Raw genomic sequence first — 15,992 nt, 5'->3', positions numbered from 1 at the left:
ACTACACATGTGCTGGGGAAAGCATAAAACAGAGAGCACGTAAACCCATGCCACAACGCTCATGATACATGAGTTAGAAAAAAACAGTCATGCCGACTACGCATGCACCGGGGAAAGCATAAAACCCAGGTCACTAGTCACCCTCACTAAACGCGAGACTGCGAGGAGAGGGTGGGCGCTATGTAGCACATGGTCCCACAGGCCACCACTGCTCAGTCTGCTTTTCACATGTAAAATGGAAATCGAAGCTCCCTGCTTGTAGGGTTGTTCTTAAATGAGAGTGCTTAGCATAATGTGCAACACATATATAAGCACTAGGTAAAATTTGAAACATTTTATTTTTATGAAAAATACCCCCCAAATCATCATACGTATGTGAGACTGTTGGGATGAATGATTTTTACCCTATTTTCTGAACGTTGTTCCTGTATAGTTTTTAAATGATTAATTAACAGGAGGAATACTTCTCTTCTTTTTAATTCAGTTAGCTGGCGGTATGCTTTTACAATATTTACTCTTCATCAGTGTCACAGAACTGATCGTTGTAAGCATAATCTTGTCCTGGATTGTGCGAGCATTGCGTCATCCAGAACCCCAAAAAGAAAGTAAGTAGTTTTGTTGCTGGCTGACAGATCAAAATAAAACAGCTCCTGCTAAAACCTCTCTCTGAGGGACCAAAGCTTAGCTAGACTCGAGGAACGGAAGAGTTGCTTCTAAACTGAGGTCAGTGGCAGCAGAAAATACGCTAAAATGTCAGTGGCTTGGTACTGTGAAAAACGGAACCTAAACAACTTGTCTTGGGAAAAGCTGTGGGAGAATTATGGTTTTTAGAACTGGCATCTCCCAGGAGATTCATAGAGCAAACGTAAACTGCGGAGGTTTCACAGGTCATGCTATGGACTCAGAGGTTCAAATTTGGTTATGAAATGTTGGCTTCTAACATCTGGGATCTTCAAGTGCCTTCCCAGATGGCTCAGCAGGTAAAGAATCTGTCTGCGATGCAGAAGGTGCAGTTTCATTCAACCCCTGGGTCAGAGAAGATCCCCTGGAGAAGGAAATGGCAACCCACTTCAGTATTTTTGCCTGGAAAATTCCACAGACAGAGGAGCCTGGCAGGCTACAGTCCATGGGGTTGCAAAGAGTCAGACATGACTGAGCACACAGAAGCACAAATGCCTTCAGAAAATGGAGATTTTAGAGGCCACTTCAGAGAATACTTCTGGAATAAAAGAATAAGGATCTCTAAAACCCATTCTTCCATAAAATACATGAGAACATTGGCAAAAAGTTGTCAAAATCAACTTTTTCAGAAATCTGGAAATTAGTTTTAAAATCGCAATAATCCAAGAAGCACTTATTCAAGGAAAATGACTGCATCTTGGCAAGAACAGTGGGGCCCGTGGTGCTTTAACCTGCCACATTCCCACCTCCTTGTCCCATCTCCATAGTAGCCTTTAAATTAAACAACCTGGCAACCGCAGAACTTGTGAAAAACACGAGCCTAACAACTACAAAAAAGGGGCTGGTATTGGAGTTCTCCCAAAAAAGCCCTATCCCTAGAGAATTTTATTAGCTTGTCTGGCAGCTCCCTAGAAACCTCCACTGGCAAGCCTCGTCTTAATCTGACCTCACTCAAAGCTTAGTCACTGTGAACAGCTTTCTCCCTGGGGTGTTTGAACAGACGGTGGCACTTAGCATCATGTCTGACTAAATCAAGGATGACAGTTGGGGAATACAAAAGGCTGATCAAAGTGAAAGTGAAATCGCTCAGTCGTGTCTGACTCTTTGTGGCCCCATGGACTGTAGCCTACCAGGATCATCCGTCCATGGGGGTATTTGAACAGACTGGTACTTAGCATCATGTCTGCCTAAATCAAGGATGACAGTTGGGGAATACAAAAGGCTGATCAAATAACTTAAAAAAAAAAAAACTGTAGAGTACAATGTCCATGGTTTCCCTTGTGGCTCAGATGGTAATGAATCTACCTGCAGTACAGGAGACCCAGGTTTGATCCTTTGGTTGGGAAGATGCCCTGGAGAAGGGAATGGCTGCTCACTCCAGTATTCTTGCCTGGAGAATTCCATGGACTGAATAGAGGAGCCTGGCAAGCTACTGTCCATGGAATCACAAGGAGTCGAACATGATTGAGCAATCAACACACACACACACTGTATCCATAAGGGACTTTAAAACTATGACCGTAACTTGGAAACAATAAAGGCCAAGTGCATAAGCAGGGCTGTGTACACGCCGAGGGAAAACCTGAGAACGCCCTTGTCTGCCACCTCTGGTTGGCCTGAGGCTGTCTGCCAGCAAGGAGCGATGGTTAAGGCAGAGTTGCCAACTGTGTCCCAGAGCTTCAAAGATGTACCCCCAACACGCACACACACATGCACACACACATGCACACACACACACATGCACACACATGCACACACATGCGTGCACACATGCGTGTGCATGCACGCACACGCACGCACACACATGCACACACCTGCACACACCTGCACACGCACACACACATGCACATACACATGCACATGTGCACACGCACGCACACACATGCACACACCTGCACATACACATGCACACGTGCACACACATGCACATACATGCGTGTGCACGCACACACATGCACACACACGCACACACATGCACACACATGCACACACCTGCACACGCGCACACACATGCACATACACATGCACATGTGCGCACACATGCACACGCACACATGCGCACACACGCACGCACACATGCACACACACGTGCACACATGCACACACACATGCACACAAACACACATATGCACACACACAGCTTCTCAACAAAGACTGAAAAGTTTGTTTGTTGAAGGCAGTTAAGGAAGTGAAGACCAGTGCAACAAAAACAATAATAAAGAAATAAGAGTTTGAAAAAAACACAATGAGATACTATCTCACACCCATCAGAATGGCTAATAGATTTTCTAAGCAGAAAAGAATTGTTGGTGAGGATGTGAAGAAAACTGAAACCCTTGTATGCTGTTATTGAGAATGTGAAATAGTACAAACTTTATGGAAAACAATATGGTGAGTCCTCAAAAAATAAACATAGAATTATCATATGAAATAGCAATTCCACTTCTGGATATATACCCAAAAAAATTGAAAGCAGGGTCTCAAAGAGATGTCTGTATACTCATGTTCAATACCAGCATTATTTACAATAGCCGAAACATAGCAATCCACGTTTCCATTGACAGATAAATGCATAAGCCAAACGTGGCATATCCATACAATGGACTATTACTCAGACTTAGAAGGGAAAGGAATTCTGACATATGCTACAACTTGAATAAACTTTGGTGATGTTACGCTAAGTGAAATAAGCCAATCACAGAAACACAAATATTATATCATTCCACTTATATGAGATACTTAGAATAATGGAAATTATAAGGCAGAAAGTGAAAGGATAGTTGCTGGAGACTGGAGAACAGGTCGTGTGATGTTACTGTTTAATGGGTATAGAGTTTCAGTTTTACAAAATGGAAAAAACTATGGAGATAAACAGTGGTGATGGTTGCACAATGAAATGTACATATTTAAAACCACTTTCAAAACAACTTAAATCAAGTTTTAAATTGATTAAGATGGTAAATATTACATATATTTTAGCACAATTTTTTAGATTGAAAAAGTCAATATATTAATAGTAAGTGGTATTGATAGAAGAAAAGAAACAGTCCCTAAAGACTGATAGAAGGAAATACTAATAGATTGTAATGACTGATAATCCTATCTCCTTCCCTCTAAATTCTTTCAAAATAAAAATCAATCATTAATCCCTCCAAAAGAACCGCACACTAATAAGGCAATCTAACACTGCCTGGATCCAGAAGAACAGATACTTGTGGGACTCCTACGGGATACTGCGGGCTTCCAGGGTGGCTCAATGGTGAAGAATCCACGTGTAATACAAGAGACACAAGAGAGGCAGGCCGATCCCTGGGTCGGGAGGGCGCCCTGGAGGAGGATGTGGAGGCGCACTCCAGGGTCCTTGCCTGGAGAACCCCATGGACAGAGGAGCCTGGTGAGCTACAGCCCATGAGGGCACAAAGAGTCAGACACCTCTGAGCACACACACACGCATGGGGTAAGTGTGTAGTGGAGATAACTGGAAAATGAAGGCAGAGAGGCAAATTGAGACCAAGTTCTAACACAGCTAAACCAGCTGACAAGAGTTTGGGATTTCGTCTGTAAGTAACAGCGTGCTATGGAAGGGTTTTACACAGCAGTGTTTCTTTATCAAGCTGTATGGTTGTATCATTATTTCCATGAGAATGTTTTCTGCAGCAAATCCCAACTCAAAATGCTTAATTAATCAGAAAACATGTCTCATAACAGCAAGTTCCCAAGTAAGGGACTTCTGGATCAATGGATTCAACTGCTCAGTGATGGTATCGGTGACCCAAATTCTTTGTCTTCCTCTGCAATCTTCATCTTAACTTTAAAGCTGTAAGATGCATACTCCCTGGCTCACATCCAGCAGAAGAAAATGGTTTCTCTTTCTCAGAAGCCAAAGGGAAGACTTTCTTTACCTTACACAGGCCCAGTTGCCTTAGTCCAGCCCCTTTCTGAACTGAGTAATGGCAAAGGGGATGGAATTGCCATGATGAATTTAGATAAAGGTGTAGGAGTGTGATTTTGAAGAAGTCACTCACCTGAAGAATAGAGATGGAATTGAAGAACAAGCCTAGAGACAAGGACACTTAGATGATTGCTTCAGCAGAGGCCTCATTAGACCCAAATGATGATTCCTAAATTTGAACTGTAGAGAATTAAAGAGGATAAACTTGAAAGGTATTTAGGAATGTCATCAATGTTTCATATATTAGGCTCACACTCAATGTTTTTCAATAGCTAAATTAGTAGATACAAAAGTAGTAGATTAGTTACATAAACTGCTTACGCTTTATTTCTAATTCCAATACTCAATAACCATTGAACTTAGCTTTAAATGCTGATCTGCACTTCACTTGAATATAAAACTGTTCAAAATGTTCATTATTTTCAGTTTTTGTGTCTGTGTTAATGTAACAGTATTCTGCTACAAACTTAAAATGCAAAAAGACCAAGCAAAGTTTTACTGGGGATGGGAATGACACTGTTAGCGCCGGAATGCCTTCTGCAACCACAGTGACTACCCCAAATCCTGTAATCTGAGCCAGATAGCTGTCCACTCCAGAAGGCTATTTCTCTCTCTGACCCAGAACATGAAGTGGAGGATCCATAAGGAATCTTGAGACTCATAAATGTCCAGCTGAAGGTGAAAGTTGTTTTGCAAAGAGTCACAATTCAGTTTCACATGGTGGTTTGTAATCCACTAAAGCCACCAGTTTCTGATGGGCCATGGGTCCAGGACAGAGCAGATGCTGTTCTCTTCGTATGCTTTCCACTGGTCCCTCAGGCTTACATGTTTGTTATTGCTATTGTTTTATCTTGTTTTGACTCAGTGGCTAAGGATAATGTTATTATATTACAGTATAATAATGAAGAATCTGCTATCACTCTAATTACCCCAGGTTACACACTGTCTGAATCCTCTGTGCCTTCATAATTTCCAAAGAACCAGTGTGACTCCAGTCAAGAAAAGATTAATTGTGAATTAGTGAAGAACTCCATGACGTTTTTTTCAAGAGACCTCATGGAAAATGCATCCTAATGAAGTCTTTTCCCGTGCTCCTTTTCCCGACCTCTTCAATAAAGGATGCAATTTGATGGCAAGTTGGCTGTTCCTTTCATAAAAGCCAATCTGAGTTGACATGGAAAAATGGAGTCAGTCTGGGGAATATAGGGAAGTAATGTTAAATGGCCACTTTATCTCACATTGGAGGAGACTGGCCTGAGGGAAGGGGCTCCCCCTGAAGGAAGGAGGCTCTAACTTTGGAAGCAGGCAGGATGCTGTCGTAGCAATAGCAAGACCCTATGTTGTTATTCGTCACCCGTGGTGGCTCAGGTGGTAAAGAATCCGCCTGCAAGGCAGGAAACAGGGGTTCAATCCCTGGGTCGGGAAGATCCCCTGGAGAAGGGAAAGGCAACCCACTCCAGGAGTCTTGTCTGGAGAAGTCCATGGATGCCTGGCAGGCTACAGTCCACGGGGTCACAGAGAGTTGGACATGACTGAGCAGCTAACACACTCACCAACAGAAGTAACAGTCCCTGGACCACAGAGCAGAGGCAAGGGTTAGTGACAAAGCATCACCAAAAAGACTTACAGCAGCACCTAGTTTACAGTAATCCCTCAGCAAACTATCAGTCATCGTTTACTCAGTGCAGTTCAGGTCAGTCGCTCAGTCGTGTCCGACTCTTTGCGACCCCATGAATCGCAGCACGCCAGGCCTCCCTGTCCATCACCAACTCCCAGAGTTCACTCAGACTCACGCCCATCGAGTCAGTGATGCCATCCTGTCATCATTTATTAGCTCTTATTATAACTGCAGCATGATGATGTTAGAGCTATGTGGAGTTCTTCCCATTTTCCAAGAATTGGTGATGAGAGTCCACTTCTGAAAGCAGAAGATATACTCAATATCCTAAGCCCAAAAGATCAATTGAGAGCTTGCTAAGAGGTGCTACTATGGGCTGAATTGCATCTCTCATTAAACTGATGAAGAAGAAAGTGAAAGTGATAGTCACTCAGTCATGTCTGACTCTTTGTGACCCCGTGGACTGTAGCCCACCAGGCTCCTCTGTCTGTGGAATTCTCCAGGCAAGAATACTATAGTGGGTAGCCATTCCCTTCTCCAGCAAATCTTCCTGGCCTAGGAATTGAACCCAGGTCTCCTGCATTTCTGGAGAAGGCAATGGCCACCCACTCCAGTACTCTTGCCCGGAAAATCCCATGGACAGAGGAGCCTGGTAGGCTGCAGTCCATGGGGTCGCAAGGAGTCGGACACGACCGAGTGACTTCAATTTCACTTTTCACGTTGACGCATTGGAGAAGGAAATGGCAACCACTCCAGTGTTCTTGCCTGGAGAATCCCAGGGACGGGGGAGCCTGGTGGGCTTCCGTGTATGGGGTCACACAGAGTTGGACACAATTGAAGTGACTTAGCAGTAGCAGCTCCTGCATTTCAGGCAGATTCTTTACCATCTGATTCACCAGGGAAGTGAAGTGTATGTTAGTCACTCAGTTGCGTCCAACTCTCTGTGACCCCATAGACTGGGGCTCGCCAGGCTCTTCTGTCCATGGGATTCTCCAGGCAAGAATACTGGAGTGGGCTGCCATTTTCTTCTCCAAGAGATCCACTAGGGCAGCCTCCAGAAAAGCTATGGTAGAGTCCTAATCCCCAGCACTTCATCATGGGACCTCATTTGAAAATAGGATCTTTATGGAAGTAATCAAGTTCAAATGAGGTCGTTAGGATGGGCCCTTGATAAAATATGACTGGTGTCCTTATAAAGAGGGGAAATTTGGACACTGAGATAGACATACACACAAAGGTTATGTGAAGACACACAGGGAATACATCATATGAAGACAGAAGGTTGGAGTGATGTATCTGTGAGCTATGAAACAGTAATACCAAGATTACCGGAAAATCAGCAGAAGTAAAAAGAGGTCAAGAAGAGTCCTTCTTGCATAGGTTTCAGAGGGGCATGAACTTGACTCACAGACCTGACATTTCAGGTGCCTATGCAGTGTTGCTCTTTACAGCATGGGACCTTGCTTCCATCACCAGTCACACCACAACTGGGTGTTGGTTTTGCTTTGGCTCCGTCTCTTCATTCTCTCTGGAGGTATTTCTCCACTGATCTCCAGTAGCATATTGGGCACCTACCAACCTGGGGAGTTCATCTTTCAGTGTCATATCTTTTTGCCTTTTCGTACTGTTCATGGGGTTCTCACGGCAAGAATACTGAAGTGGTTTGCCACTCCCTTCTCCAGTGGACCACATTTTGTCAGACCTCTCCACCATGACCCACCCATCTTGGTGGCCCCACACACCATGGCTCTTGGTTTCATTGACTTGGACAGGGTGATCAGATTGGTCAGTTTTCTGTGACTATGGTTTTCAGTCTGTCTGACCTCTGATGGAGAAGGATAAAAGGCTTATGGAAGCTTCCTGATGGGAGAGACTGACCGAGGGGGAAACTCTTCTGACGGGCGGGGCCATGCTCAGTAAATCTTTCATTCAAATTTCTGTTGATGGGCGGGGCTCTGTTCCCTCCCTGTGGTTTGACCTGAGGCCAAACTGTGGTGGAGGTGATGAAGATAATCGTGACCTCCTTCAAAAGATCCCAGGAGGCACTGCTGCACTCAGTGCCCCCAACCCTGCAGCAGGCCACCGCCGACCCATGCCTCCACCGGAGCCTCCTGGACACTCACGGGAAAGTCTGGGCCAGTCTCTTGCGGGGCCACTGCTCCTTTCTCCTGGTTTCTAGTCGCACAACGTTTTGTTTGTGCCCTCCAAGAGTCTGTGTTCCTGTCCTGTGTAAGTTCTGTAATCAAATCCCACTGGCCTCCAAAGTCAAATTCCCTGGGGATTCTCAGTCCCTTTGCCAGATTCCAGGTTGGGAAGTCTGTTGTGGGCCCTAGAACTCTCTTAACAGTGTGAGAACTCCTCTGGTGTACTTGTTCTGCAGTCTGTGGGCCATCTGCTCGGCAGCTCTGTGGTGGGTGGGACTGATGGCCACCTCCTCCAAGAGGGCCTATGCCGTAGGCTGTGTGGCCCGTGTGATTAAGAAGACCCAGGCGTGTGATCTAGCATGAGATTAAAGAAACAGAAAAGGGAGGAGAGTGTTGCCTAGTTTATTCCCTCAGATGTCCCTGACATGGGATGCTAGCCGATCCCTGGGACCAGAGCAGGTCTGACTCCCAAAGCTGGACTGGGTTGGGGCTAACACGCCTGGCAGGGTGCCCTGCACTGAGACCCCTCTTAAACCTGAACTGTCTCGTCTGCCCTGTGCACCCTGACGGTGACACGACCGTCTGGCCTCAAGGACCAGGGTCAACTCACCAGGCATCCAGATCTGCGAGGGAGGTGGCACCCAGCTGAAGCCTCCGTCCTGAGAGTGCAGCCGCCTAGGTTCCTCAGCAGGGAGGGGTGTCCCAGGTACACATAACTCTGGAGGAGAGGGGTGAGGCTACAGGGGGAAGAAGTAGTGAGACACAAGCCCTTGGGTGGTTGCTCAGCACATTCCACATTAACTCACAGCCCAGGGAGCTGACTTTCCCTAAGGCTCGGGTTACAGGTGGAGCCAGAGATGGGCATGAAGAAGTGCTGCCTCCCTGTGGACATTGCCCATAACTACAGCTTTAGCACCTGTGCTTACTGGCACCTCCAGGTCACGAGGCCTGTGGGGCTGTTACTGACAGCTGCCCTCAGGAAAGCACCTGGGGTGAGTACTGGAAACAACTGCAGACACAACCGACTTTGAAGACACCAACTGCAAGGCTAACTTTCCCCACACCCTTTAAAGTAAAGACAAAAAGAATAAAAATCCCCAGATGGCCAGAGAACAAGATGGTCTATATCCCTAAATAAGACAGGGTGAATACCAGTCAAAGCGACAACAAGCGATCCAATCTCACCTGTCAGAATGGCCATACTCACGATTCTACAAACAATAAACGCAGGCGACAGCTAGGAGAAGAGCGAGCCCCTCACGTGGGCATTGGAAGGGGCGTTAGCAACAGCTGCTGGAAAGCCTGTGTGTCCGCACACCAGAAAACAAGATGTCAAGAGAGCACAGCCCACAGCCTGCCATACCCACACCTGGGCCTGTAGCCCGAGAAAACCACCATTCCAAAACACGCGCACACCCCACACTCACAGCAGCACTGCTTACAGTCGCCAAGACAGAGAACCAGCAGGATACAGCAGGACAGATCAGAAGTTAAAGAAGATGTCGCACATATATACGACGGAGTATTACACAGCCATGCAGAATGGCCACTGAAACTATGCCGGCAATAATCACAAGGACGGACCTTGGAGGAACATAGTCTAGGCGAACTCAGCCAGACCAAGAAAGAAGACAGCATATGATATCATCCTTCTAGGCAAAATAAGAAAAGAGTAATAAAGGAACAAATTCACACCACAAAAGAGACTCTCAGAATTCAAACAGAAACAGAAGGTACAAAAAAATGTGAAAGAACAAGGATGAATTAGGAGGTCAGGGATAACATATACACAGAAATCTGTATCTGTAACAGACAATCCAGAAGGATTCTCTCTTTCCTTTCTTCCTTCCAAACAGACACAGAAATTTGTATCTCTAACATATACAGAGAAACCTCTATCTGTAATGGATAATCAAAAATCATTATTTCCTTCCTTCCCATCACATATACACAGAAATCAGTACCTCTAATAGATTTTCAGGAAGAACCTGATATTCAACACAGGGTACTTTGCTCAACCTTCTGCAATAACCTCTATGGGAAAAGAATCCAAAACAGAACAGATAAGCTGCATGTACATGTCATTAGTGGCTCACGTGGCTGTGCCCTGATAAGCTGCGTGTACACGTCATTAGTGACTCACATAACTGCGCCCTGATTAGCTGTGTGTACATGTCATTAGTGACTCATGTGGCTGAGCCCTGATAAGCTGCGTGTACACGTCATTAGTGACTGACGTGGCTGCGCCCTGAAGATAAGCACAAGATTGCACATTGACTAGACTCCACACAGCACAGGCAGGAGACCAGAGCAAAGGGATAAAAAAGCAATGCCTAGCTTATTCCTCCCAGCTCCCTGACTTGGGCTGCTCTCCCATTCAGGAGCCTCAGCAGGCTTGTGTCTCATGTCTGGACTCATCTAGGGTTGAGGCAGATGGGTTGAGACAACCAAAATTTTAACAGAGATGGGCAACCCTGGAATTTTGAATAAATGAAAAGATTGTATCTATCAAATAGAGGATAAAAGTATCTACTGAACAGCATAGGGAAGTTTACTGAACACACTGCCATGACCTATATGCAAAAAAAAAAAAAGAGCTCTAAAGAGAATAAGCATCTGTGTATAACTGAATCAAGTTCCTGTACACCTAAAACAAACACAACATCAGAAATCCACTCTATTCCAATAGAAAATAGCAAGGAATTTACAGATTTAAAAAAAAAAAAAAAAGCATGCGGCATGAACAAGGGCTGCCGCCTTGTGGCCATTTTCTGTAATAACACCATGAAGAGCTGTGCTGTTGTGCTCAGCCGTGTCTGACTTTCTGTGACCCTATGGACGGTGGCCCGCCAGGCTCCTCTGTCCATGGGATTCTCCAGAAAAGAACTCTGGAGTGGGTTGCCATTTCCTTCTGCTGTTGAGCATTTAATATTCACAAGGACCCAGGGACTGTAAGTAAAAACAGCTGCCCTCGGAAAATGTCCTAGGGGTTGTCATCGAAAAGGAATCCAAGAGAAGGCAGGCGTTAAAGGACCCTAGGCTGGTCGCAGCGCGGAGCTCCCCTTTAGAGGAGTATCGCCCGAGGTAAGCCGGATTTCAAGGTGGGCCCCCCTCCGTTTTGAGGGAAGTGGCAAAAAACGCTCCTGACTTATTTTCTTTCTCCTCTTCTTTTCTGATCTGTCCTTAATTCCTTTTTCCTGAGTTTCAGTGAACAGGCGAACACTTGTGGACGCAATTGACTAGTCCTGGCTAGGGCCACTCTCTGGAGGACTTTGAAGGCCCTGCAACAGGTAAGCCTCAGTAACTAGAGCCCAACCGGGTGAAACTCTCCTTTAATCATTCTTAACTGAGGACGTGGCCTAGAATCTTCCCTGTGGGCACGGGTCAGCCACTTAAAGGCCATTAGGGCGCCTGCCACTTGAAGACTCCCGTGACAGATTAAGGGGGTCACGGAACGGGCTAGAAACCTCTAGGGTGCCCGCCCCCAGCAAGAAAACTTCCGTGCAATGACGCAGGCACATAAACAGTTCCAAAAGCATACCATAAGCCCAACTTTCTGTCCGCCACCACTCCCGGTAGGATTTTTGGTGGTTGTCCTCAGTGACTTTTCTTTCTATTCTCCCTCAGCAGCATGGGAAATAACATGGGGAAGTCTGATGAGCCTGCGCTAAAGGCACTGAGATATACGCTCATGAGCAGGGGACTTGAGGTTTCTGACGCTCAGGCCATTAAGGTCTGGGGGACCATTGTACGGTTGGCCCCCTGGGTTGCTTCGGCCAATCTGTTCTCTTGGGACACTTGGGATCGAGTACAAACGCTTGCTAGGCAGCGAGAGGTTCAGTACGATGAAGAGCCCCCCTTAGGGTTCTGTCTGGCCATTTCGGCCCTCAAGCTCTGCTTTTCACGGAGCGAGGAGCATGTCACTGATACGGGTACCCCCAATTCAAAATCAGAAAAACAATGGGAAATTCCCTGGCCGATAGAGTGGCCTCCCTTACAATCCAAGCTTGTAACTTACAAGATGCCTATGATCTTCACGATCTCACTCATATAAATTGGAGAGGGCTACATAAAAGGTTTCCACAGATCCCTATTAGAGAATTAAAGAAAATTATACATACTTGTAAATCCTGTCTTCCTTATTTACAGGTACCGCCTTTACAGCCCCCAGGAGTAAACCCTCGAGGGCTAAAACCCAATGTGCTGTGGCAAACTGATGTGACCCATTATTCCCCTTTTGGAAAACTTAGGTATGTTTTTGTGTCTATTGACACTTACTCTCATGCCTGTTGGGCTACTGCCCACACAGGAGAAAAAGCAAAACATGCTCAAAGCCATTTTTTACAATGTTTTGCAACATTGGGCCTTCTCCATCAAATAAAAACAGATAATGGCCCTTGCTTCATCAGCCAGAGCTTACAGAAATTCTTCCAACAATGACACATTCGTCATAACACCGGAATCCCACATAACCCCCAGGGACAAGCCATAATTGAGCGCCACCATCAAAATTTAAAGGCTCAATTACAAAAACAAAAAGGGGGAATAAGCCCTCACCAGCAACTTGGAATGGCACTCTTTACTCTAAACATTTTAAATTTTTCAAAAACTGAACCGATACTATGTTTTCAAAAACATTGGTCTAACCAAGAAATAAAGCCTGAAATACAAGTGAGATGGAAAGACCCCATCACTGGCCAGTGGAAGGGGCCCAATCCACTCCTTACAATGGGAAGAGGATTCGGATGCATATTCCCCATGGGGGACCCCAGCCCTATATGGGTGCCAGCAAGGAATCTTAAATTTACACCACAAGAGAGAGGTCAAATCTCAAAATCTGACACAGATTAAAGAGACACTCACATATTGAGCCCAAGAACAAAAAGTTCCTGAGGCGATCTTTTCTTCCCTTTCAGATCATCGATGCGGCGACCCTGGTGGACACTGCTCCTGGTGATCGTCGGATTACCTATCCTCTCCTTGCTGACCTTCGTCATTGCCACGGCTGTGCAACAGTTTTTAGAATCTTTAAAATCTGGGTTTAATGACACACAAGGCCATCAACCATGAGGGTACAACAGTGTCAGCATCCATGCTGGGAGTTCAACAAGCTCAGACCATCGAGGTTATAAACAACATATCCACTGCCTCTGCTCAAGGATTTCAAACAGCTCGAACACCTGAGATCCGCCATAATGTGACTCCAACAACAGCTTGATCTCCACGCCAGAGCGATCGAGACGTTGAGTGTTCTGGCATGCATAGACTGCGATGTGAGATACCCCAGCTTTTGTCTGACAGTTTTTCCAGTGTTAAATGAGACTCTAACAGGTGAAAAGGAGAGCAATGGACCTATGGGACTGGATACAAAGTCCATTTACCTGGTTTAAAAATGCCTTCTAGTTGCTTGTTTTTGTTATCCGGCTTGTTGTAATGTTAAAGGTAAAAAACCTCACAGCCCGCAATAGGTGCTTACAGCAAAAAATAGTTATGCTTGCCCAGGTCATGGAAAAGGAGCCCCACGTTGGGCACCCACAAAACCCCTGGATTAATTTAGCCCTTCAAGAGATTAACTGAGACAGATAAATAAGAGTTCTAGATGCCCATAATCTAGAGAGATTCCGCCCAGCCCCCAAGAGGCGGCTAGATAGCCAATGACGGGTAAGACCCTCAGAGGAGGGCAACCTAAGACAGGCACAGCCGCGAGAGGGGCTGGCGAGGCTGGAGGTTGGCCACCTACAGCTTTACGCCTTGCTCTACAAAACATCAATATAAATGTCTCTAGGGCTTAAATAAAATTAAAAAGGGGGAGGTGTGGGGCCCTAAATGGGAAACCTTAAAAAAGAAGGGCTAGCTTTGCAGTTTAGAGCTAAGATGGCGCCTGGCGGAAGAGATGAGGGCGCGGCCTAAGTTATCTGTCAAAACTTTTGATTGGCTCTCTTGATTTCCGTGCACGTGGACAGTGCGTGATCACCATAGACTCCTGTTATAATGATGGCACATGATGATTTGACCTTTAATGTGATCAGTGCAACTATGGAAAGTCCCTCGCAAACCCCTCCCTGCTTGCCTTTATAAACCAAGAGCTTGCGGCAATAAAGCAGAACTGCTTAGACGGAACCCCTGTCGCATCTGATTGTCTCTCGCTCGCCAAGGGGCTGGGTTGGCAGACAGCAGGCTCACCTCTCCTCGGGACCCCTCGGCTTTGCTGAGGGAAGTTCCACTGTCTCTCTCTTTCTGCGGAGCGCCCCCTACAGCCCACCAGGCTCCTCCATCCCTGGGATTCTCCAGGGAAGAACATTGGAGTGAGTTGCCATTTCCTTCTCCAATGCATGAGAGTGAAAAGTGAAATTGAAGTCGCTCAGCCGTGTCTGACTCTTCGTGACCCCATGGACTGCAGCCTATCAGGCTCCTCCATCCACGGGATTTTCCAGGCAAGAGTACGGGAGTGGGGTGCCATTGCCTTCTCCAGAAACCACTGCTGATGGGCACTTAATGTACATTAACAGGGCCTGCAGGGCTGCAAGTAAAAAAAACACCTGCCCTCAAGAAATGTCTTAGGGGAGATCACTGGGAAAATGTTCAGAATATGGCAGGATTTCAAACTCATACAGTTTCAAAAAATCATGTCAATATCGCTAAATATGAGAGAAATGCAAATCAAAACTTCAACAAGTTGTCACCTCACACCAGTCAGAATGACCACAGTCAGATGATACTCTACAAACAATTAATGCTGGAGAGGGTGTGGAGGAAAGAGAGCCCTTCCACACTGATGCTGGGAACGGCCAATGGGAGCAGCGACTGTGGAGGACACCGGGCAGAATCCTCAGCAAAGAAAATCAGAGTGAAATCACAATACTCCTAATGCCACATGCAAAAATAAACTGCAAATAGATTAAGGGTCTAAATAAATGGACAGACAATGAAACTCTTAAGGAAAAAAGCAGAACGCACTTTGACATAAAACGCAGCAAGTTCTTTTTTGATCCACCTCTTAGAATCAGGACTAAATAAAACAGAAATAAACAAATGGGACCTAATAAACATCTAAAGCATTTGCACAACAAAGGGCACCTGCGGTGAAAGAAAAAGACAACCCTCAGAATGGAAAAAAATTATTGCAAAGGAAGATACCCACAGGAATTTGTCTCCAACACATACAAACAGCTCCCGGCAGGAGGAAAGACTGAGACCTTACCTTCCCGCAGCACTGAGCCCTGGGAGGAGGAAAGACTGAGCTTCCCGCAGCACTGAGCCCTGGGAGGAGGAAAGACTGAGCTTCCCGCAGCACTGAGCCCTCCCGGCAGGAGGAAAGACTGAGCTTCCCGCAGCACTGAGCCCTGGGAGGAGGAAAGACTGAGCTTCCCGCAGCACTGAGCCCTCTCGGCAGGAGGAAAGACTGAGCTTCCCGCAGCACTGAGCCCTGGGAGGAGGAAAGACTGAGCTTCCCGCAGCACTGAGCCCTGTGAGGAGGAAAGACTGAGCTTCCCGCAGCACTGAGCCCTCCCGGCAGGAGGAAAGACTGAGCTTCCCGCAGCACTGAGCCCTCTCGGCAGGAGGAAAGACTGAGCTTCCCGCAGCACTGAGCCCTGGG

General features: G+C 46.2%; 1 protein-coding gene across 1 annotated transcript in view; it reads left to right on the top strand.

Annotated features, from left to right (window-relative positions):
• The window catches only part of LOC120876040 (B-lymphocyte antigen CD20-like), a 19,736-nt gene extending 14,134 nt beyond the window's left edge, over window positions 1-5,602 (top strand). Inside the window, exons 5-6 of the mRNA XM_040257757.1 lie at window positions 485-605; window positions 5,568-5,602. Of these exons, the coding sequence (XP_040113691.1) occupies window positions 485-605; window positions 5,568-5,602 (156 nt within the window). The remainder of the gene's footprint in view (window positions 1-484; window positions 606-5,567) is intronic.
• The last annotated feature ends 10,390 nt before the right edge of the window (window positions 5,603-15,992 follow it).

This window comes from Oryx dammah, unplaced genomic scaffold (genome assembly GCF_014754425.2).
Source record: "Oryx dammah isolate SB20612 unplaced genomic scaffold, SCBI_Odam_1.1 HiC_scaffold_17, whole genome shotgun sequence".
NCBI classification, from domain to species: Eukaryota; Metazoa; Chordata; class Mammalia; order Artiodactyla; family Bovidae; genus Oryx; species Oryx dammah.
This window is presented reverse-complemented; position numbering and strand designations above follow the sequence as displayed.